At 40.6% G+C, this 24,228-nt stretch overlaps 1 protein-coding gene across 1 annotated transcript in view; it reads left to right on the top strand.

Annotated features, from left to right (window-relative positions):
• The window catches only part of LOC141155502 (G-protein coupled receptor 143-like), a 44,186-nt gene extending 20,576 nt beyond the window's left edge, over positions 1-23,610 (top strand). The window contains exons 5-9 of the mRNA XM_073642368.1: positions 11,642-11,751; positions 13,443-13,551; positions 13,670-13,781; positions 21,966-22,209; positions 23,079-23,610. Of these exons, the coding sequence (XP_073498469.1) occupies positions 11,642-11,751; positions 13,443-13,551; positions 13,670-13,781; positions 21,966-22,209; positions 23,079-23,137 (634 nt within the window). The 3' untranslated portion in view covers positions 23,138-23,610. The remainder of the gene's footprint in view (positions 1-11,641; positions 11,752-13,442; positions 13,552-13,669; positions 13,782-21,965; positions 22,210-23,078) is intronic.
• Positions 23,611-24,228: the final 618 nt, after the last annotated feature.

Here is a 24,228-nt window from a genome sequence, read left to right on the forward strand (position 1 = left end):
TCTGTATGGAGGACTATGGGGGGGGCCCATTATTCTGTATGGAGGACTATGGGGGGGGCCCATTATTCTGTATGGAGGACTATGGGGGGGCCCATTATTCTGTATGGAGGACTATGGGGGGGCCCATTATTCTGTATGGAGGACTATGGGGGGGCCCATTATTCTGTATGGAGGACTATGGGGGGGCCCATTATTCTGTATGGAGGACTATGGGGGGGCCCATTATTCTGTATGGAGGACTATGGGGGGGCCCATTATTCTGTATGGAGGACTATGGGGGGGCCCATTATTCTGTATGGAGGACTATGGGGGGGCCCATTATTCTGTATGGAGGACTATGGGGGGGCCCATTATTCTGTATGGAGGACTATGGGGGGGCCCATTATTCTGTATGGAGGACTATGGGGGGGGCCATTATTCTGTATGGAGGACTATGGGGGGGCCCATTATTCTGTATGGAGGACTATGGGGGGGGCCATTATTCTGTATGGAGGACTATGGGGGGGCCCATTATTCTGTATGGAGGACTATGGGGGGGCCCATTATTCTGTATGGAGGACTATGGGGGGGCCCATTATTCTGTATACTGGTTGGCCCGTGACTTTGTCCAAGTTTCTCATTTTGGCCCTCTGTGTGTTTGTTTGACATCCTTGTGATAGCCCATAATAGCGACCAAGAAAATCATTAAGGCAGCAAAATAAAGTGCTCTGGTAAACAACAAAGGATACTTGGCTTGATCACAAGCCTTATTTTTGCTCTGGTAAAGCCTCAACACATTTCTCCATGTTAAGGTTCCTCAGGAGGCCGATAGAGTGGAGGTGGCTTCCAAGCAGCCCGAAGAACGAACATATCACTTTTTAACCGCTTCAGGGTTTCCGAACCCTGAAGTATTTAAAGACTTGATATAAGATGATACATACTGTGATTTTGACTTTACATTCGGTCTATTTAAGGGGCACTTTAAGGCAGATTCCGTGTGGAACCCTCCTGAAAAAGACGCTGTGTGGATATACCCTAGCAAGACCTAGTAATGCCTCTAATGCATTGAACAGGAATATATCTACTGCTTCTGTTCATCAAGGAATAATCTCCTCCCTTAGTCTAGGGCAGGGGTCCTCAAACTTTTTAAACAGGGGGCCAGTTCACGGTCCCTCAGACCATTGGAGGGCCGGAATATAGTTTTTAAAAAAAACTATGAACAAATTCCTATGCACACTGCACATGTCTTATTTTGAAGTGAAAAAACAAAACGGGAACAAATACAATATTTTAAAATCAAGAACAAGTAAAGTTAAATCAACAAACTTACCGGTATTTCAATAGGCAGGTAACTGTCCCCAATAGGCAGCATAGGTCCACAATAGGCAGGTAAATGTCCCCAATAGGCAGCATAGGTCCACAATAGGCAGGTAAATGTCCCCAATAGGCAGCATAGGTCCACAATAGGCAGGTAAATGTCCCCAATAGGCAGGTAAATGTCCCCAATAGGCAGCATAGGTCCACAATAGGCAGGTAAATGTCCCCAATAGGCAGCATAGGTCCACAATAGGCAGGTAAATGTCCCCAATAGGCAGCATAGGTCCACAATAGGCAGGTAAATGTCCCCAATAGGCAGCATAGGTCCACAATAGGCAGGTAAATGTCCCCAATAGGCAGCATAGGTCCACAATAGGCAGGTAAATGTTCCCAATAGGCAGCATAGGTCCACAATGGGCAGGTAAATGTCCCCAATAGGCAGCATAGGTCCACAATGGGCAGGTAAATGTCCCCAATGGGCAGGTAAATGTCCGCAATAGGCAGCATAGGTCCCAATAGGTAAGTAAATGTCCCCAATATGCATGATAGACCGGACCCAGCGTTAAAAATAAAAAAAATACCAGTACTCACCTATGTACCCCACTGCTCTTAATAGGCGCCCGCTCGATTCCGGCTACTTCTGGCTCAGGCGCGTGACGTCATCACGTCGTCTGTGCTGTATACGGAGGGCCGCAAGTCTTCCAGAGTGGCAGCGCATCGCCTTTACTCGCTGCCTCGTCGTTCCGCCCACGATTACAGGACCCACCGGCATTTAACTGTCGTCTGCTAAGCAGGACAGGCAGCGGCGACAAGAACACCCGGCGGGCCGGATAAAAATCCTCGGCGGGCCGCATGTGGCCAGCGGGCCCTAGTTTGAGGACCCCTGGTCTAGGGCATTGAACAGGTCAATGCCCCACTGCGAGGTGGCAATTTATAAATGAAAGCTTCTCAGTAGACAGGCGTTTTGGATCTTTTCATTAAACATCTAGGTGCCCAATGGTTTAAAATTAAATCAATATCCCATCTTGCAGTATTTGAATTCATGTTGATTTTAATGTTACATGTATTTGCTGTATGAAAATAATTTTGGTGAGTCCCAAAAATAATTAAAATCCTCAATTTTATTACAAAATTTAAAAAGATCATACAGGTTGGGAATACATCTCAACGCGTTTCTGGCAAAAAGGCCTTATTCACTGAGATACAGATTCCTTATGATACTTGGTATAAAAACAAATGGTAACCAACCGTTGATCAATAAACACATATGTTAACAATCAATCACATTTGAGAATAATTAGCATAATCACAAGGCTAAATCACAAGGAAAACCAGAAGGAGAGAGAAAAACAAACAAACAGAAAAAAAAAACCTGCATTCAAATCCCTAAGATTTAATATAGGTAAAGAGTATCATTCCTATGGTTCATACCATTGAGGTATTTTGTATCAAGTTTAATGATCCAAAATAATTCTCTTAGGAGGAGTTTTTTCCTCCAATCCCCTCCTCTAATAGGAATATTCTAGCCCATAGAATGAAAAATTGTTTCATTTCCCTTTGTCTCTCTACAAAATGCTTGTATGGTCCTGAATAGGATGCGTTTTTATTTTTGATGTTGGTAACATGTTCTGCCATCCTTTTTCTTTAATTTACGTATTGTGCAGCCAATGTATTTTATTTTACATTCTTTGCAAAATATGCAATACACAACATAATTTGTATTGCAATTAATGAATCTTTTAATATCATTGGCTGCATCAATTTTTTGAGTTTGCAATGTATACTGGCACATCGTACATTTGGAACATGCACATTCAAAAAAAACTTTACAACTTAGCCAGGGTTTTTTTTATCACTTTTTTGTGGCATGTATAGACTTTGGGAAAGAGTAGCACCTATTGATCTCCCTTTTCTCCGCACACATACTAATCCATTTTTCAGGATTTTATTTAAGTCCCGATCTTGGAATAATACAGGGACATATCTGTTTATAATATTTTTTACTTCCTGAAATTGGCAACTATATGGGGTACTGAAGATGTTTTTTTTTTTTTTGTCCATATTATTTGATTTTATTGTTATTGGTTTCTGGTTGTTATTAATACCATCATCTCTGTTGTTTAAATGAGTATTTCTTACAAGTTACCAAGTTTACAAAGTTACTTACAAGTTGTAAAGGTTTTTTTAAATGTGCATGTTCCAAATGTACGATGTGCCAGTATACATTGCAAACTCAAAAAATTGATGCAGCCAATGATATTAAAAGATTCATTAATTGCAATACAAATTATGTTGTGTATTGCATATTTTGCAAAGAATGTAAAATAAAATACATTGGCTGCACAATACGTAAATTAAAGAAAAGGATGGCAGAACATGTTACCAACATCAAAAATAAAAACGCATCCTATTCAGGACCATACAAGCATTTTGTAGAGAGACATAAAGGGAAATGAAACAATTTTTCATTCTATGGGCTAAAATATTCCTATTAGAGGAGGGGATTGGAGGAAAAAACTCCTCCTAAGAGAATTATTTTGGATCATTAACCACTTCGCGTCAGAGCCTGTTTTTGCCTTCGTGACTGGGCCAATTTTTTCAATTCTGACCACTGTCGCTTTATGAGGTAATTACTCTGCAACGCTTCAACGGATCCCCCTGATTCTGAGATTTTTTCGTGACATATTGTACTTCATGATTGTGGCAAAATTTCTTCGATATCACTTGCGTTTTATTTGTGAAAAAATCGGAAATTTGGCGAAAATTTTGCAATTTTCAAACTTTGAATTTTCATGCCCTTTAAATCAGAGAGATATGTCACACAAAATAGTTAATAAATAACATTTCCCACATGCCTACTTCACATCAGCACAATTTTGGAACCAAAATTTTTTTTTGTTAGGAAGCTATAAGGGTTAAAAGTTGACCAGCGATTTCTCATTTTTCCAACAAAATTTACAAAAAACATTTTTTTAGGGACCACATCTTATTTGAAGTGACTTTGAGGGGCCTTTATGACAGAAAATACCCAAAAGTGACACCATTCTAAAAACTGCACCCCTCAAGGTGCTCAAAACCACATTCAAGAAGTTTATTAACCATTCAGGTGTTTCACGGGAATTTTTGGAATGTGGAAGAAAACAATGAACATTTTTTTCACAAAAATGTTACTTTAGACCCAATTTTTTTATTTTCACAAGGGTTAACAGGAAAAAATGGAATACACAATTTGTAGTGCAATTTCTCATGAGCGCGCTGATACCCCATATGTGAGGGAAAACCACTGTTTGGGTGCACTGCAGGGTTCGGAAGGGAAGGAGCGCCATTAGACTTTTTGAATGTAAAATTAGTTTGAATAATTAGCGGACGCCATGTTGCATTTGGGGAGCCCCTGATGTGCCTAAACAGTGGAAACCCCCCACAAGTGACACCATTTTGGAAACTAGACCCCTTATGGAACTTATCTAGATGTGTGGTGAGCACCTTGCACCCCCAGGTGCTTCACAGAAGTTTATAATATTGAGCCGTAAAAATAACATTTTCACATTTTTCCCACAAAAAAATGTTTTTCGTCCCCTAATTTTGCATTATCATAAGGATAACAGGATAAATTGCACCATGAAATTTGTTGTACAATTTCTCCTGAGTACGCCGATACCCCATATGTGGGGAAAAACCACTGCTTTGGTGTACGGCAGGGTTCGGAAAAGAAAGGAGCGCTATGTTGGATGGGATAGGTTGCAGACACCATGTCACATTTGAAGAGTCGCTGACATGCCGAAACCGCAGAAACCCTCACAATTGACCCCATTTTGTAAACTACACCTCTCAAGGAATTCATCTAGGGAAGTAGTGAGTATTTTTTAATTTTTTAATTTATACCATTGGGCAGTGAAAAAAACATAATTATATTTTTACCACAAAAAAAATTTTTACCCTCAGATTTTACATTTTTCACACAGGGCAATGGGTAAAAATGGTGCTGAAATGTGTCACACAATTTCTTCTAAAAGTGGCAATACCCCATATGTGGCTGTACCGTACCGCTTAGCCATACGGCGAGATCTGGGAGGGACGGAGCGCTATTTGACAATTTGAGAACAAATTATTGTAGAATAGGCATTTGGATTTGGGAGCACAACATTTTCTGAATTTCTTTTGGGGGGCAAGGGCCATTTTGCTTTTCCAGAGCCTTTCTGCTACCAGTAACTTGGAAGTCCCTTATATTTTTAACAGATGACGGACCTGAGTGGGGACTAGCTTTTTTTGAGGACTGAGTTGAAGCTTTTATTGGGAACATTTTACGTAACATTTATCCGGCGCTCTAGGCTGAGCACTTACATCGGGGTTTCCATCTAAATTTCCAAGTGATGTAATTCAGATGAAACCCTGCGGGATCCATTCACTGTAATGAGGCAGTAGAGTTACTCTGGACTCCGTCTGGCCTCAGTTTAGCGGCGTCCTTTTTTTCAGAAGTGCACAAAACTGTGGCCAACCGCACTTTTATGCACGCCTAAAAAAACTGACACCGTGGGATCACAGGCCAGACGGCATCCACAGTAGCCTATATCTGCCTCATTACAGGGAATCTTCTGTCATGGGTTCCGTCTGAATCACGTATTTCAGAGATTTACATGGAAACTCTGGTGTAAGTGCTCAGCGCAGAGCGCAGGATAAATGTGAGCAGAGCCTTACTGCGATCTTTGGGAGACATAATAAACAAATCAGTAGCAGGTGAAGAATTGGTTTTATTTATTTTTTACGCCATTCCTCGTGTGGTATAAGTGATGAGATTACTTTATTCTTCGGGTCGGTGCGATTACAGAGATACCAGATTTATATCGGGTTTTTATGACTGACAGCTGTCGCACACTAAGACGCTTTTTTTTGCAAAATCTAGTTTTTGCATCGCCATATTTTGAGAGCTATAATTTTTCCATATTTCGGCCGACAGAGTCATGTGACAGCTTGATTTTTGCGGGACGAGTTGACATTTTTATTGCTACCATTTTTGGGTATGTGACATTTTTTGATCGCTTTCTATTCCGTTTTTTGGGAAGTAAAATTAACAAAAAACAACAATTCAGGAATTGTTTTTTGAGTTTTTTTTTATGCCGTTCTGCGTGTGGTAAAAGTGATAAGGCAGCATTATTCTTCAGGTCAGTACGTTTACATCGATACTACACTTTATATTTTTTTTATGTTTTGGCGCTTTTGCACAATAAAACAATTTTATAGAAAAAAATATTTTTTTGCATCGCTTTATTCTGAGAGCTATAACTTTTTTATTTTTCGGCTGATGGAGCTGTATGGCGGCTTTTTTTTTGCGGAACAAGATGACGTTTTCAGCGGTACCATTTTTATTTCCATTTTGCTTTTTGATCGCATTTTTTTTTCCATTTTTTGTTTGGCGATATGATGAAAAAGCATCGTTTTTTATTTATTTTTATTATAGTGTGCACAGAAGGAGTTAATTAGTGTGACAGTTTTATAGATCGGGTTGTTTCGGACGCGGCGATACCAAATATGTGTACTTTTTTTGTTTTTGCATAAATATACGGATTTATTGGTTTAATATTTTATTTATTTATTTTGTGATTATTTTTTTAACAGTTTGAAAACATTTTTTAGACTTCTTTTTTTTTTTACATTTTTACTTAGTCCTGTATGGGACATTAATTTTTTATTTTTCTAATCACTGTTCTCATGCAATGCAATAGACATGTATTGCATTGCATGAGAACTTGGCCGACAGTTTCACACTGCCTGTCTCCTGCTAGACTTCAGCTGCAGACTGAGCCTAGCAGGACGCCATATATGGCAGATCCGGAGGCGGTCATGTGACATCCGGCTGCCATAACAACGGCAGGTCCTGGAAGACATCAGGGGCCGTCGGAGAGGTAAGTGGATGACCCCCTCTCCTCTCACTATCTTCTATATGCCGCGATCACTATAGATCGCGGCATATAGAAGATAGCAAAGGATTAACATCATTGGGACCTGATCCAATCAGGTCCCGATGATGTCCCCTGTCAGAGCTGTCTCTCTGAACTGCAATCGCAGCACTTTCAGGACCCTGGGGGACCTGAGGGCTGCGGGACCACCAACAGTTCATAAACGTCGGCGCTGCACAGAGCCCAGGCAGCTCCGACGTTTATGTACAGTGGGCGGTCTGGAAGCGGTTAAACTTGATACTAAATACCCCAATGGTATGAACCATAGGAATGATACTCTTTTCTTATATTAAATCTTAGGGATTTGAATGCAGGTTTGTTTGTTTTTTTCTGTTTGTGTTTTTTTTTTTTTTTTTTCTCTCTCCTTCTGGTTTTCCTTGTGATTTAGCCTTGTGATTATGCTAATTATTCTCAAATGTGATTGATTGTTAACATATGTGTTTATTGATCAACGGTTGGTTACCATTTGTTTTTTTACCATGTATCAGAAGGAATCTGTATCTCAGTAAATAAGGGTTTTTTGCCAGAAACGCGTTGAGATGTATTCCCAACCTGTATGATCTTTTTAAATTATTTTGTAATAAATTGATGATTTTAATTATTTTTGGGACTCACCAAAATTATTTTCTTATGTGAAACCGTAAGTCACGGCTACTGGTTGGAGACCCATAACATTGTAAGACGGACTGAGTCATATAAATAGGACATGGTGAGGCTGCTTTTTTGTTTATTTACCTTGTATTTGCTGTATCTATTCATTTATTCTGTGTTCTATGAACCTTGCTTGGAGTCTGTCATGATCAGGTACGTATATCTTTAATTATTCCTCATCTGCTTCTCCACGTGTTTCAGCATGCCTTCCACCAATGGTTCTACGAGGCCTAACCTATATAAGATATACAGTTGTATCTCACAAAATTAGAATATCATCAAAAAGTGAAACTCACACATATATTACAGAGTGATCTATTTCAAGTGTTTATTTCTGTTAATGTTGATGATTGTGGCTTACAGCCAATAAAAACACAAAAGTCATTATCTCATTTATATATGTCACTCGTATATTATTGCGGAAAAATCCGCAGCACAACCATTAATTTTGCGGAATCGCTGCCATAGACTTGCATTGGACCGCATAACATCTGCATGACTACACGTACACATGCGGATATTATGCGATTCAATGCGAGGATGGTATCCGGGTCTGGAGAAGAGGAGACTCTCCTCCAGACTTGGGTACCATAGTACCTGTAGTTAAAAAATAATTAAAATAAAAAAAAAAACCATATACTCACCTTCTGATGGCCCCCTGTCTGCTCCTGGCGGTGCTGCAGGCTTTTCAGCTGCTTGTGGTGGTGTAAAAGAACATTCCATGACGTCATTTAGTCATGTGACAGGTCGCGTGACTGCTGACGTCAGCGGTCGCGTGACCTGTCACATGACTAAATGACATCATGGAAGGTCCTTTTTAGAGCACCCCGAGCCGCCGAAGACACTGGACACACCATACAGGAGACCGGGGGCCATCGGAAAGTGAGTATAATTTTTTTTTATTTTTCTAATTTTTATTCTTTTATTTTCTTACTATTGTTGCTGCATTTGCAGCATCGTAACTTGATCACACAACATAAATCCATGCCGGTTGCATGGATTTATATAATGTGACCAAGTTGTCAAGCACTTTCCAAGTGATGCTAAAATCGCTTGGAAAAGTGCTTGACAACCTGCATGCAAAATCGTATGTTCAAAACGCTTCTACCTGGCAGGAAAAACCCATGTACAATCCGTGTGTTTTTTCTGCCAGGGAGATGCAGAAACGCTCCGCAGCATTTCTGCATCGTGGGCCCTTAGCCTTATATGGAAACATAGCGGCACAGTTCTAATGTTGCGGGTGCAATGCTTCTGCAAGCCACCAGCCAAGAAGTCTCCAAATGCAGAAATAGATTGGAAGCGGCCCTCCAATGGAAATGAGTGAAAAAAGTGGACTTTATTCACACAGATCCATGTGACGTTTCAGTTCCTTTCTCAAGGATGCATATTTTGCTCTTCTCTGACTATGGTACTTTAAAAACAGAACAAGAAACATTGTTGTGTTTTATTCAGCATTTTTTCACTTTCTTATAGCTTTCCATGGGTGGAAAAAAAAAAAAGAGCTTAAAGAATTGATAAGCTGCAAATTTCAAAAATGTTGCAGTTCTACAATTCAATCAAGAAAAAAAAGTATGTGCATGACATTTCTGAAATCTCATCGCTTTTGCTGGTACTGTAAAATGCTGCTTTTAACTTGCTGAAAAGTCTGTATGTGAACATAGCCGTGCATATAGTGCGTTGTGGTATGTTCTTCTATAACCTTGTGTGTTGGGAGGACGTGTCCTGTGTGTGATGGGAGGAACTGTTCTGTGTTGGAAGAAATTCAATATGGAGGTAAAATTCTGCATTCGCTTCACAAACTCTAATTCTGTTTTTGCACCTAGAAAAGTTAATTGACTATAAAATCCTGTGCAATTGTTTCTAACCTAAATCCAAATGTCATTACTAAGTAGCGGTGATGCCGCATTAGTAAATAGTGTGGTTTTCTTTCTTTTCTTGGTTGCTAAGAGTTTCTTAAACTTCTTTAATATTAAAACCTAGAAGTAAAATAGAATCTTTTTAAAAATAATCTGCTAAGTCTTCCCCATTTTCTGCTTTATCCTTTCAAGGTGAGTGCTGGTATGCCCTATACAAAAAAGGTTATCGCAAACCGCTTATCTCCTCGGAGAGCACAGTCTAGATTTTGTGGATACCCTATGCATGCTTACTTAGGACCTGTTCTTACTGCAGTCTTCCATTGTATCTGTTGTATGTTTTTGAAGTGTTAATGTGTATGTTATTTAGTGTTAAAATTTATCTTATATTTGCTGGTTTTGTTTTGTTTTCTGTGTGCATAGAATACCATTGTTTTTCTGCTTCATGTATTAGGCCACACTTGAGGATGTGCTGCTAAAACAATGATTTTTAGACCAGCTTAAGAATTATTTCACCTGACAAACAAGCATTTTGCTAATTCATTGGGGGATTGGCAGCCTGTTTTCACTGGCTGATAGTGGGGGGAAACGAGTGTTTCCTGATAATCTGGATGGAATCCATAAGGCGTCAAAAGTGACTCCGACAGCCTCAAGGTAGTGAATGGCTCTATTGGAGTTTCCATTGGATTCCTGTTTTTCCGGGTTTCTAACAGAAACAGTGACAGTGTCCTACATTCCTAGTCCCAGACCACTATCTCTCAAAAATATGCAACCTGCTACTTGAAGTAGTCACTCCTGGAGACAATCTCTATCTGCCCATCACACCAGAGAAATGGCATAGAATAAAATTCTTTATCTCTCAAAATGCCTTCCATATTTGGGTCACAGGAGAAAAACTACCAACTATCGACTTGTTGGCTACAGATATAGAGATGTGGTTCTTGGAAGGAGAATATTTGCTTCACTTGTGGTGGAACTTCCCCATTAATGCAATGATTTTTGTATCTAGTCTTAATAGGAATGTTAGTGAAAGCCAAAAGTGTCCTAGCCTCGGTGGCCTTACTTTCATGTGAATCCATTACATCTACAGTGTATATAAAAAATATATTTTCCATCACTTTCCTGCAGCAGCAAGAGCTGTTATCCCCAAGAACTGGAAATCTACAAGTCCCCATCTTGTGCTAAATAGGTCCAAGAGGTCAGTGCTATGATTGTGAATGGAGGACTTGGTAGTGGAAGACAAAAATGACGCCAGTAAATTTTTAGTAGCTTGGGTAGTTATGAACCAAATTTAAAATGTTGGTTCCTTCTTCTCTCCCCAATTAACCTGCTCACTTTTCCTTCCCTTTCTCCCCTAAATTAATGTTATAGTATGTGCACAGGACATCATTTAAATACCGATGCAGCCGCCAAGTTTTCCCAAATGAAGGCGCTTCAGGAAATGGCCAGCCGTCATTCTCCCGAGGCGGCTTCACCATCTGTCTTCCAGCGGCTCTGCCACCAGTAGCTTTATTTCTTTGCTGATAAATAAAGAGCGTGAATGGTATCCTAGAAGGAGCGACCCGAATACGCGGGTGCTTTTGTTGTGCTCCTTCAGGTGGATTCTGGGCAGGATCCGCCTGAAATACACCGTGTGCTAATACCTTAAGACCTGGGACGGCAGAGGTTGTACTGTCTCTATAATACTTTCACGGTATTCTAATTTCTTGACTCTCATCTTAAAACAAGAAAAATTGCTTAGACTGCATGGATGTCACAACGTTGAATAGCCTTCTATAACCTGTGCAGCATTGCTCAGATTGGTATATTGTTTTGCAAATTAGGTTTTAAATGGAAGGAGTAATAATGTTAATTGACAACTTATTTCGGCTTTCTACTTGAACTTAGGTGTGACTCTAAAAACGGACTGATTCTGTTCCATGATGTCCTGCTATACATTCCTCTATTATTGGCACTATTTGGAAGCCCTTTCCTGCTGAGAAGAGCAATTATTGGAGGTATAAAGATTGTACATAAACAATGTAGATTTGTTCGCCCCAGTGCTGCAAACCTGATTTTGTTTTTTCATTTTCTGGGCAACTAATCAAGAATTGACAAGTAATAATATTATGTAGATATTGAAAATTATCATAGACCATAAAGATTGTAAGCGATATCTTTCTACATTCCAAAATATTAGTATGAAGACATTAGCAGAATTTACCATGACTTGTAAATTTCTGACAATTTCATTCATTTTGTTTTGCCCAAGTTCTTCCAATTAAAAAAAATAAATCCTAGACCTATTACATTTATAAAGACAATGGAAAATAAGTCCCTTATTTTTATAGACTGAGAAGACATGTATGTACTCATCAAAAACCTTAAGATTTTGGTGTTTCTGCTCTTAGCATAACATTTTTAGGATCAGGGCTGCTGGCAGTTTTGCTGTAATCCAGGGAATGGACCTCAGATTGGAAACTGAACTTTTCTGTTTTTGGGGGGCTCTGCAGGATGTAAAATGGACACTGCTTTTTCACAGTATGATAAACCAGGTGTCTCCTCTTCAGTTTCTGAGATTAATTATTAAAAAAAAAGCATAATAGAAAAGAATAAAAACTGTACCACATGTTTCATGATTAGTGCTCTTCAGGAGGTTGAGACGCAAATCATCTCACCTGACGAACAAGTGTGGGTAATTGGCAGCCTGTTAGGCTGCACGATTATCATGGAATGAGCATTCCTAGGAACACTCATTCACTATAATCATGCAGTGTAAGGCTGCGTTCACACATTGCGTATTTTCGCGCGCTTTTTTGCGCACGCTTTTTCAAAATACGCAATGTGCCTTGTCTGCCAGCAAAGTGAATGGGAAATTCACTTTGCCGTTCAGACACTGTGTGATTTTACGCAGCGCGAAAGCGCAGCTGCGTAAAGAATTGACATGTTCATTCTTTACGCAGCTGCGTCCCGCGCTTTCTCTCTATTGTGCCCATTATAAGCGATGGAATTACGCAGCGGTGTTCACACACTGCATAATTCCAGCGCTTTTTTATGGAGGCGCAGGAGAAACTATGGATACTCACCTATCCGATGGATGGGAGAGCCGTCCGCTCCGGTCCCGCGGCTTCCAGCATCTGCCGGTGAAGCGATCAGCTGTAAGCTAACCGGCTTGTAACCGGCTTCCGGTCAGCCGGTCAGCTGACAGTCAGCTGATCGCTTCACGGCAGATGCTGGAAGCCGCGGGACCGGAGCGGACGCCTCTCCCATCCATCGGATAGGTGAGTATCCATAGTTTTTTTCTTTTAAAGCAGTGTATGTACTGCAGCCAGAAGCTGTCTGTACATACACTGCTAGGGGGACACTCACACACACAACACATAGACGCACAGTACACACACGACACACAGACACATACATTACACATGTCACACTTCATTTCACACTGCTTTTGTTGCTGCGCTTTTTTACGCAGTGTGTGAATGGAGGTGCTTTTTTTACCTGCGTAAAAAAAAACGCAGGAAAATACGCAGCGTAAAAAAACGCAAGGAAATACGCAATGTGTGAACGCAGCCTAAAGCTGCCTTGCTTTTTCTAATTTCCTACAAGTTCTTTAAACTGTTGCTTGGCTTGTTAATTGGAATAGTTCTAAAAAGTGAAAAAGGAAAAAAAATTAGCCATAAAATGTTTCTTTTAATGTGTCTGTCAGTACCTGCTGTCCTTAAGATGCAGTTTGGGGTCTACACTTGCTGTGAACGATATAAGAAACACACCTTATGCAGAAGACTGTTCCAGATCAGTGGTACTTTTATAGTCTGGTAAGTGTTTTAGTCCTGAATAGATTGTAAAAATGGCTTTTTTTTTTTTTTTTTTTTTTTTTAATATAAAACCACGCTCTTGCTGTTCTCATTACCTTATTTTTTCTGCCTACCACAGCTGGCTGGGAAATGTACTTTGTGACTTTATGCTGTTTCTTTTTGAAGTATCCGAAACATCGGAGCCTCCTCGACAGTTACGATTGGCCGCAGTCACGACTTTTGTCATAATGGTAACAAAAAACATTTCTACATACCACATGCACTTGTTCGCTAAGTACTTTATTATATACTCCGATATCAGGCTGCAGCAGAAGTCTTTAAGTCTTTGTCGTACAGAACACCGGACCTCTCAGCAGAGTGAGCGCTCCTGTCTATGGAGGAGTCAGGGGAGAGAGAGCCGCTAGTCAAATTATCAGCTGAACAATCATTTTGCCGACAACTCTCTGCTGTGTATGGGGCCCCTGGCTAGATTACCGGGGGACCCCAGAAAAAAATTGACTAAGGGTTCCCCTATAAAAAACTACCCAGGCTAAACAGACAGCTGTGAACCATGGATCCTTCCAAGGCTAATAGCATCAGCCCTCAGTAGCCCCAGAAATGGCACATCAATAAAATGTGCCAAATCTGGTGCTTGTCCTCATCTCTTCCCACTTGCCCTGACGTGGTGGCAAGTGGGGTAATAGGATTGGGTTACATGTCAGCCTTGTATTGGTAGTGGACATGAAGCCCAGGGCTTAGTAATGGAGAGGCGTCTGAGATTCCCCCAATACTAACCCCATAGTTAAAGTTTGTAAATAAACACACAGCCTGTAAAAAATCTTTTATTTGAAATAAAATTCCACACCTTGTTTTACACATTTATTTAAAAAAAAAAAAGTTATACTCGCCTAACACCTAATCCCAGAACCCATTGTCCCCTGTAAGAAAAACAAAAATAAAAAACAATATCCCTCACCTGTCCGATGCGGAAAGAATCCATAGTGTCACATGCCGTAATCTATCTGTGCGACATTTGCTCTTCAGCATGAACGTTGGCTTGAGGCGACTGCTCATGCTGAAGAGCAGGGAAGATTGACTCGCTGCAGCGAGCGGGCCCCTGAACTGTGGTGAACTCACGGTGTTGCGCTGAGCTCACTGAGTTCACGAGTTCACTCAGCGATAGCGGCTAATCGGCGGGGGGTGCTGGGTATTGGACCCCAGTCAATCAGGCATTGATGATCTATCCTGAGGATAGGTCATCAATATAAAAGTAGTGGACAACCTCTTTTAAGTCTAATTTGTACGAGGGCCTTAAGATTTCATTTTCCCATTCAGATATCTGACCTATTTTAGTCCAATCAATCCAGAGTTGGGCTGTGTGAATACCCATTTAATCTGATTCGAAATCTGTCTCTTATCTGCTGGAAAATTAATATCACATGCTCAAAGATCTGTCTGTTAAACACAACACAATGATTGTAGGGTGTAAACAAATATTTGAAAGATTTGAACTCTGTGATAAGGAATTGGAAGGTTTCATTTTGGCATGATTTAGGGAGACCAGAATATCTGTTGATGCCAATGGCTAAGAGACCCCATACAACAAAGATAGCTGCTGAGCGATACCTCGTTCAGCCAACAGTTATCTCTCCTGACTCCCACATAGAAAGGAATGTCCACCCGAGCCCTTTTGTGTTCTCTACAAGAAAGTCAATGCTAGACTCCTTTGGCAGTGACTTATCTCGCAGAGGACATAAGGAGGCCACAAAACACATTCGGCTGTTAGCCAAGCCCACCAATATTGGTGGCTTTGGATAATGTTAAGGACCTCGTGCACATTATACCAATGTCGGCTGAATTCGCCAATACTGACAGGTTCGGCCAACACTCTAATGTATGTGGGGGTGCTGACCTATGGATGTTCAGGGGAGATGTCCTATTTTGGCCTGCCAATTGCATTGTCCTCCTGGAGTAAGCTGCCGCCTGCTTTCTCTGAGAACATAGGAGCGCTTGGCCGAACAATCTTTCCTGTGTAACAGAGAGACGGCTGAGATAGCTATCGGCCAAACGATCATAAGAAGCATTGTTTGGGCGATAGCCATCAAATATGTATGGCAGACTGTAATCTAATATGCTTAGGGGCCTTAACTCATTCCAGTTTCATAATCTGTAAACTTGGTCTGGCCAGTCAGAGATCTGTGCGAGTGAATGCAATTTAAGGATGTTCGGAAGGAATAATTATCAGATGTTTATGTCCAGCTTTAGGTGTTTTGTGCCCCTTGTACTTCTTATTCATCTTTGTAAATGGATCTTCTTTGTTTGCTTTGACTGCCAGTACATTTACTGTCCTGCTTATGCAAGAACATGACAATTTACCATTCCTCTAATCAGCCCTGTTGTTCTTTTATCTGACTTGTAAACAAATGATAGGAGAGTTGTAATCTCAGCAGCAATTATCTCAGTTGGTTAAGTAGACATAACACTTCAGGTCAGACATTGTGTTAATTGTATATTAATTTTTAAGACTTAATCTGTCCATGTGAATGGAGTGCAAAACAAAGGGGTCTTCTTACATGGGTCAATGAATTGCCTGCAAGGATAAACTTTTTTTTTGATCACTGGGCAGATTTAGGAAGGGTGTTTGTTTATCAGATCATTGCATTGTGTAAAAGACACCTTTTAGATTTGCTAAAAATATTGCAGTCACATCACTGGGACAGGTGATGTATATTCTAGGATTCTATATATTTCAGATTTTTTGGTATAGAAAAAAGTAATCTACATGTCTATGTGCGTCATAATATCACCAAAACACGAATCTACAAGGCCTCAAGCTATATCAACATCAAAAAAGATGTTTTGTTCTTGCATGGAGGAGGGGTTGCAAATTCTTTAAAATGACCTTTCACCAATTTGAACATGTTAACCCCTTAGTGACCTGATTTTAACCTTCATGACCGGGCCAAATCTTTGAATTCTGACCAGAGTCACTTCATGTGATAATAACTCTGGAACACTTCAACCGATCGCGGTGATTCTGAGATGGCTTTTTCGTGACACATTGTACTTCATGTCAGTGGTAAATTGAGGTTGATATGGTTTGTGTTTAATTTGTGAAAATATTCGCAATTTTCAACCAGTTAATCATGCTGTACAAAATATGGTAATTAATAAATAACCTTTCCCATATGTCTGCTTTACATCTGCATGATTTTTTAAACATCCGTTTATTTTATTAGGATGTTAGAAGGGTTAAAAGTTTAAGCAGGGTGAAGCAATTCCTTATTTTTTCAAGAAATTTACAAAACCTGTTTTGTTTTTTTTTGTTTGTTTCTTTGTTTGTTTAGGGACCTAATCAGATTTCAATGAACTTTGCGGGGCCTATATGTTGGAAACTCCCCAAAAGTGATACCATTTTTACAAAATGCACTCCTGAAATTTTTAAACCCTTCAGATGCTACACTGGAATTAATACAGTCAAATGAAAAAATAAGTAAATTATAATTTTTGCTCTAAAATGTTGCTTTAGCCCCAATTTTTTTCACGTTTAGAGTATGTGCCCACGATGCAGAATTGAAGCAGAAAATTTCTGCAGCGTTTCTGCATGTTCTTGGCAGTAAAACCGCTTGCGGATTTTACACGAGTTTTTGACACGTTTTACATGCGGATTTGACTTGCATTTTTCAAATGCATTGGGACTTCAAATCCGCATGCAGAAACGCACAAATAATGGACATGCTGCGGATTTTTCCGCTGCGGAAAATCCGCTGCGGAAAATTCCGCAGCATGGGCACAGAACATGCTGATTTTCATTGGGGATGATGTGGCACGGATTACCAAGCGTTTTGCAAGTGTTTAAACTGCGGAATTTCCGCATCAAAAACGCTTGAAAAATGCATAGTGGGCACACAGCCTTACAAGGACTAGCACAAAAAATGGATCCTACAATTTGTTACCTTGTTTCTTCTGAGCACACTGATACCCCACATGTTGTCAGAAACCACTGTTTAGACAAACGGCAGGGCTCTGAAGGACAGAAGCACCATTTGAATTTTAGGCTTAGTGCCCACGATGCAGAAATGAAGCAGAAATTTTCCTGAGCATTTCAGCATCTCCCTGGCAGAAAAACACATGCGGTTTTACATTCATATTTGACACGTTTTGCATGCATATTTGCCATGCGTTTTTCAAAAGCATTGTATAGGCAAATACGCATGCAGAAACGCACAAGAATCGGTCGTGTCCGTATTTTTTCTGCGAGTAAAATCTGCGCAGAAAAAATCCTGACCATGTGCACAGAACTTGCAGAATGTCATAGGAAGTCATGGGATAAGGTATGCAATGCGTTTCTGGAGCGTTTAGGCCATGTGCCCACGTAGCATTTTTGCGTCGCTTTTACGGCTGCGAAAACGCTTGTAAAACAGTGCCATGCAAAGCAATGTGAATTCGGATGTGCTGTGCACATGATGCGCTAATTTGCGCATCGAATTCGCATTGCGTTGCAAAACAGAGCATGACCATTTCTACCGCGATTACGCTGCAAATTTGCGGCCATTGAGGAACATTGAAACGCAGCAAACCCGCAGGTATATGTAGATTTGCTGCGTTTCAATTAAATTCAGTGGCCACGAATTTGCAGCGTAATCGCGGTGCGTGTGGTACCCGGGATGAACAGGAGACTACAACTCCTCTTCATTCCGGCTACCACGTGGTGAAAAAAAGAAATAAAAAAGTTAAACAAACAAAACCTGTATATTCACCTCTCCGGCGGCCCCCGGTCTGCTCCCGCCCACGTCCTCTCTCCTTGGCGTCCCGCGGTGTACTGGCAGGACCTGCGGTGACGTCATTTAGTCACCTGATGGTCACGCGACCGCTGACGTCGAGAGAGAACGTGGCCGGGAGCAGACTGGAGGAGACCGGAGAGGTGAGTATACAGTTTTTATGTTTGTTTTTTTTTAACGTTTTAATTCTCTTTTTTTTTTTTTTTTTTTTACTATAGATGCTGCATGTAAAGCATCAGTTGTTCACACATTATAAATCCATGCCGGTTGCATGGATTTATATTGTGTGACCAACTTGTCAAGCACTTTTACAAGCGATTTTGAGCATCACTTGGAAAACTGCTTGAAAAAACGCATGTAAAAACGCTGAAAAAACGCTTCTCTCTGGCAGAAAAAACACATGTAAATCTGCATGCGTTTTTTTCTGCCAGAGAGAGGCAAAAACGCTCTGCATCAAATCTGCTACGTGGGCACATAGCCTCACGCTGCAAATACGCACCAAAAAAACGCACCAAAAACGCATCGTGGGCACACAGCCAGAACACAAATTTGGCTGAAATAGATTGCTATCACCATGTCGCATTTGCACGGCCCCTAAGGCACCCAAACAGTAGAAAACCCCTACAAGTGGAAACTACACCCATCAAGCATTTTATCACGGGGTACAGTGTGCATTTTGAACACAGAATTTGATAACATTAGGTCGTCATTAGTGTTCGGATATTGAGTTATCCATGCGTGCTCTGGTTTGGATAGAGTAGTCGTCGTGCTGTAGTCAAATGCTCGTGTACCCGCGGCCTTATGTATCATGGCTGATAAACCGCCACTACACGTGTGGAGAATGCCCGATGCACAGCTACTCTATCCGAACCCGAGCATGCTCAGATAACTCGACGTCCACGCATGCTCGCTCGTCACTAGTCGTCATATTGAACATTTTCATTTTTTCCGGAAAATGTTACTTTAGTCCCAAATGTTTCACTTTTGCAAGAGGTAACCTCAAAAAGTGGACCCCCCTTTCTTCTGAGCATGGCGATACCCCACATGTAGTTTAAAAGTTCTGTTTGGACACAGGAGGCTCAGAAGGGAATAAACAACATTTTGTATTTAGAATGTAAATTTGTCTGGAATAGATTGCAGGCACCATGTCTCATTTGCAGAGTCCCTGAAGTACCAAAACAGCAGAAACCCCCACAAGTGACCCCATTTTGGAAACTAGACCCATCAAAGAATTTTATCTAGAAGTTGTTTGAGCTTGTTGAATCTGTAGTTACTTTATGTAGCTTTTTAAAAAGTGGATGTGGAAATATTTTATTTTTTTCTGCTAAAATGCTTTTTTAGTCCCAAATTCGTAATTTTCTCAATGGATAATAGGAAAAACTGACCCCATAATTTGTTATGCAATTTCTTCCCAGCACAAAAATGCCCAAAAACGGCTCTGTGGACTCATGGCAGGGCTCGGAAAGGAAAGGGTGCTATTTGATTTTTGAAGCGTAAATTTGTCTGGAATAGATTGTGAATGCCATGTCGCATTTGCAGAGCCCCTGGCATGCCAAAACAGCAGAAACCCCCCACAAGTAAACCCATTTTGGAAACTAGACCCCTCAAGGAATTCATCTAGGGGTGTGTTGAGCATTCATGTCATACAGGTGATTCACAAAAATTTTAGAACATTTATACGTGAAAGGAAAAAATTACTTTTTTTCCAATAAAATACTGTTTTAGCACCAAATTTATAATTTCCACGAGGGGTAATAGGAGAAAATGGACCCCATAATTTGTTATGCAATTTTTACGGAGCGTGGCAGGCCCCCATATGTGGTTGTACACGGCAGGGATCAGTTGGGAAGGAGCGCTACTTGGCTTTTAGAACGCAGATTTGAATAGATTGTTTCTCCATTAACCGAGCCCCTTAGGTGCCAAAACAGCAGAAACTTCCACAAGTAACCCCATATTGGAAACTTCACTGCTTAAGGAATTCTTCAAGGGGTATAGTGAGTACTTTGAACCCACAAGTGCCTCACAGAATTTTATAACATTGGGATGTTGAAATATGACATTTTAGTGGTTAAAATGTAATTATTTTTTTTTTCATTTGCTGCAAATTTGTTACTTACAGGGTAAATAGGTGAAACTGGACTCCACAATTTTTTTTGCAATTTCTCCCGAATGTGGTGATGCGCTTCATATGTCGACAGATACTGTTTAGCCACACGTCAGGGCTGAGAACGAAGGAGCGCTATTTGTTTTTTGGAGCCCTATAATAGTTTGCGGGCGACGTTTGTAGAGCCCCTAAGGTGCCAGAAAAGCAGAAAACCCCAATAGTGACCCCATTGTAGAAATTGCATTTCTCAATGAATTAATCTACTGTTGCAGCGACTATTTTGTAACATTTACGCCAGGCTTTTTTTCTGTAGAGTTGCAAATATGCCCGTCAGGTGTCCATATATTGTGCTCCCATACAATGTAGTGCCCATATATTGTAGCATACCACATACATTGTGCCAATCTTGAGCTTTTAGAGACGCACTCTCCCCGGCTCAACAATGCTAAACATGTGGCTGTTTACTGTGGTTTAGGCACAGTGGGGCTCAGAAGGTAGGGGGCATTTGGATTTGGGAGCGCATAACTCACTGGATTTTATTTGAAGGGTGGGATCCGTGTTGCTTTTCCAGAGTTTTTGTTCTACCAGTAAGGTAAGAACCCCTATAGTTCCAGTGACAGATGACGGACCTGAGTGGGGGGCTGGTTTTGTGCGGGATAAATTAGGGTTTTTATTGGTAACATTTCGGGGCACAAAACATTTTTTGATTGGTTTCAGTAGAAGACTGGGATCACATACTTGTGTTCTACGCTGAGCACTTGCTTTGGGGTTTCCGTATAAATTCAACAAAAATGCGGATTTTATGAAACTCCTGACGGAACCACTCATTATAAAGAGGCAGATGACACTTTGGAGTCTGTTTGGCGTCTGCTCCAGTGGTGTCCATCTTTTTAGGCGTTCACAGATCTGTCTTCGCACACACTTGTGCGCTAAAAAGACACCTAAAATAATGGGATACCATCGGATCAAAGACCAGACTGAGTCCAAAGGGACTCCATGTGCCTCATAAGTGAGCGGTTCCGTTGGGGTTTTTTGTCTGAATCATGGTTTTTGGGATGTACACGGAGCGCAGGATAAATGTGAACCGAGCCTTATTCCGATTTTTGGGAGGCAAAATGAACAAATAGACAGGTGTACAAGAATAGTTCTTATTTTTTACGTCTTTCACTGTGCGGTATATGTGATGAGATGGATGTTTGTAATGAGAGATTAGATAAAAAAAAAAAGTTTCTAAAATATAGTAGACCATCTTGTGTGTCGTATTGCAAACTTTTATCCTGGGTTTACATCACATCCGGCATTACATGTGGTGAGAAATTTTGAAATTACCTGCCGAATGTATGCCTCTGATGTAAGTGTCTGCATACATCTGTACATCTGCTATTGACTTCTAGCCTGGCTTGAACCTAAGCTTACCTGCCACATTTGCAGATAGTTATGTTGCGTGGTCTTGCGCTTTCTTTATGGATTTATGTCTTTCATACTACTGCAGTGTTATGTGCTGTGTTGGTGGTTTAAAAAAAAAACAATGGTGATCTTTGTCTTTTCAGGGTATTTTGAATCCCATGTTTTGTTGCGTACATTCCCTGGCTTTTTTTGGCTGGAGGAGTTCTGGCGCTTGTGTTACTCGGAGCAGTGGCGCTGCAGAAGCACCTTCCAGACCTAGTCTAGATAGAGAGGATTCAGCGCTAGGAGAAGAGGAAAATCTTTTATTGAGGCCACAGTCAGCACAAGCCACAGGAAAACTGTCCTTCCCAAACATTTTACAACTGATGGACTCTGGTTCCTCTGTGGGTAAGCATACAAATGAGCCTAGACCTCTTATTTTGTAGTAATGAACATTGAGTTAGTGTTCTAAATTTGCAAGCATGGAAGGATGCAAGTTTTCTTTCTGACAGAGGTATTGTTTGAAGGTCCATTCTCCAGGTATGACTAAGAAAAAGTCCTCCACTTATCAGCTGAGGTCCTCATTGAAGCTGCATGTGATGAAGGATCTGTATCCATTTGATCCTTGTATGGCGTGCAGTGGCAAATTAATACATCATAGATTGTTCACCACCTGGGATCTGCCGCCCCCACTGTCGCCCTGCCTCTTTGTAGTTTTAGAGTACCCCATTGTCTTGTATAAATAAATTTGAGAATTGGGTGCTGACATTCCCTTTGTGAAAGAGCTAATACGCAGTAACCAATAAAAGTATGTTTTCTCCAAAATGCCTCGTGTAAAGCATATGTAGCTGCAATAGTGCAGCCCGTGTGATTCATGCTGCCCCTGGTTTGTGCAGCAGCATTTTTCCTTCGGGTTACCTTTTAAATATCATAGCAGAGCTCGTAAACTCTATCAAGGCACAGCTACTCCCTAATTGCAATAGCTTGTTTTGGCAGGATAATGCTTCCCGAGACACTAAGGATTGTTCAGAAATTGTTTGATACATATGATAGTTCAAGATGTTGACTTGTCTCAGATCTTAATTCAAATGAGCATCTGTAGCATGTGCTGGTTAGCAAAAATGAGCCGGCCTCTAAGTCCTAATGGGCCTCTTTGGATCTATTCCCAGTTTTATGATAAAAAAAACATTTTCTTCTCAATGATTACATGTATTTTTATATAATACTTATATTTAATATAGTATTTGTATGTGTGTAATCTTTCTTCTTTTCTCCAGAGTTGAATTGTTCCGCCTTGGAAATTAATGCAGTACGTCTCCTAGGGATGCGAAGCTAACTAGCCCCTTCAAGCTGGTTCCAGATGCTGACACTGGACTCCAAATGTCTGAACCCACATTTTGATTTATGTAAAAAAAAATTGTAGCGGTCTGCTTTTCAGAACGATCTCTGTGAAAAAGTAGCTTTTTATTTTCTAAATTGTACAGGGTTGGTTACTAAGATCAATAGCATTTTGGATGAGGTTCTGATGCACAACTCGGGCTCTGTGAATCCATACCTATAAAGAGACAGTACAAATTTTTTATACATAGAAAGATTTTGAACTTGGACTGCCCAACTATTACACGGCAAACCACATGTGTTCCTATGAAAATGACTTTGTTCATCGCAGCCAATCAACATTTCCATTCTGGCTATCTTTTGTCCAGGCAGTTGTTATATAAGAGACCCAAAAATGTGATCAGTTTAGGTACTTCATTCTTTTTGCAACTGAATATCTTATTTATGGTATATAAAAAAAGTTAATGGGGGGGGGGGGGGATCTCTGGGACTTGAACACTGATGGCCAGCCCTTAATATCCCAATTCATTGCATTTATTAGCGAGTTTCTTGGGACCTGGATGTAGATATTAAATTGCCGCCATTAATAAAATGTGAAATTCATGAGGTCATAGAAAGCAAAAACTGAATCGCATATACCGCAGATCAGTGTACACATTCACACGCAAGCCTTTGTTAAATCAGTGTGTGGGCCTTGGGGCTAAATGTATATGATGTATAAATTCTTGTGTAATTTCATGTATTGCAACTGCCGGCTCTTTCATCATTAGCAATGTGCAGTGAGAGACTGAACACGTTTTATCAGGCGGGAGACGTACTGCGAATGTAGAACAAGAATGGCACTGGCATAATAAATTTACAGCATCAAACAGTGTGGCCATTCTTCTTATATGAGTAAAAACAAGATCTGCTACCAGATAGACATAAAGGGACAGTCTGAGGACTGATGCACTGAGCTATGCCTTTGGTGGGCTTTCAGTGCCAGTATCAAGCACAGTTCCTAAGCCCCTCCACCAGACATGACAGGGTACCAGTTTTGCCTGGACAGTTCCTTTTAAAGTCACCTTTGATTGTATTAGATATCATCGG

The sequence above is a fragment of the Phyllobates terribilis genome, unplaced genomic scaffold (genome assembly GCF_046119375.1).
Source record: "Phyllobates terribilis strain yellow unplaced genomic scaffold, ASM4611937v1 Scaffold_7__3_contigs__length_470593459, whole genome shotgun sequence".
NCBI classification, from domain to species: Eukaryota; Metazoa; Chordata; class Amphibia; order Anura; family Dendrobatidae; genus Phyllobates; species Phyllobates terribilis.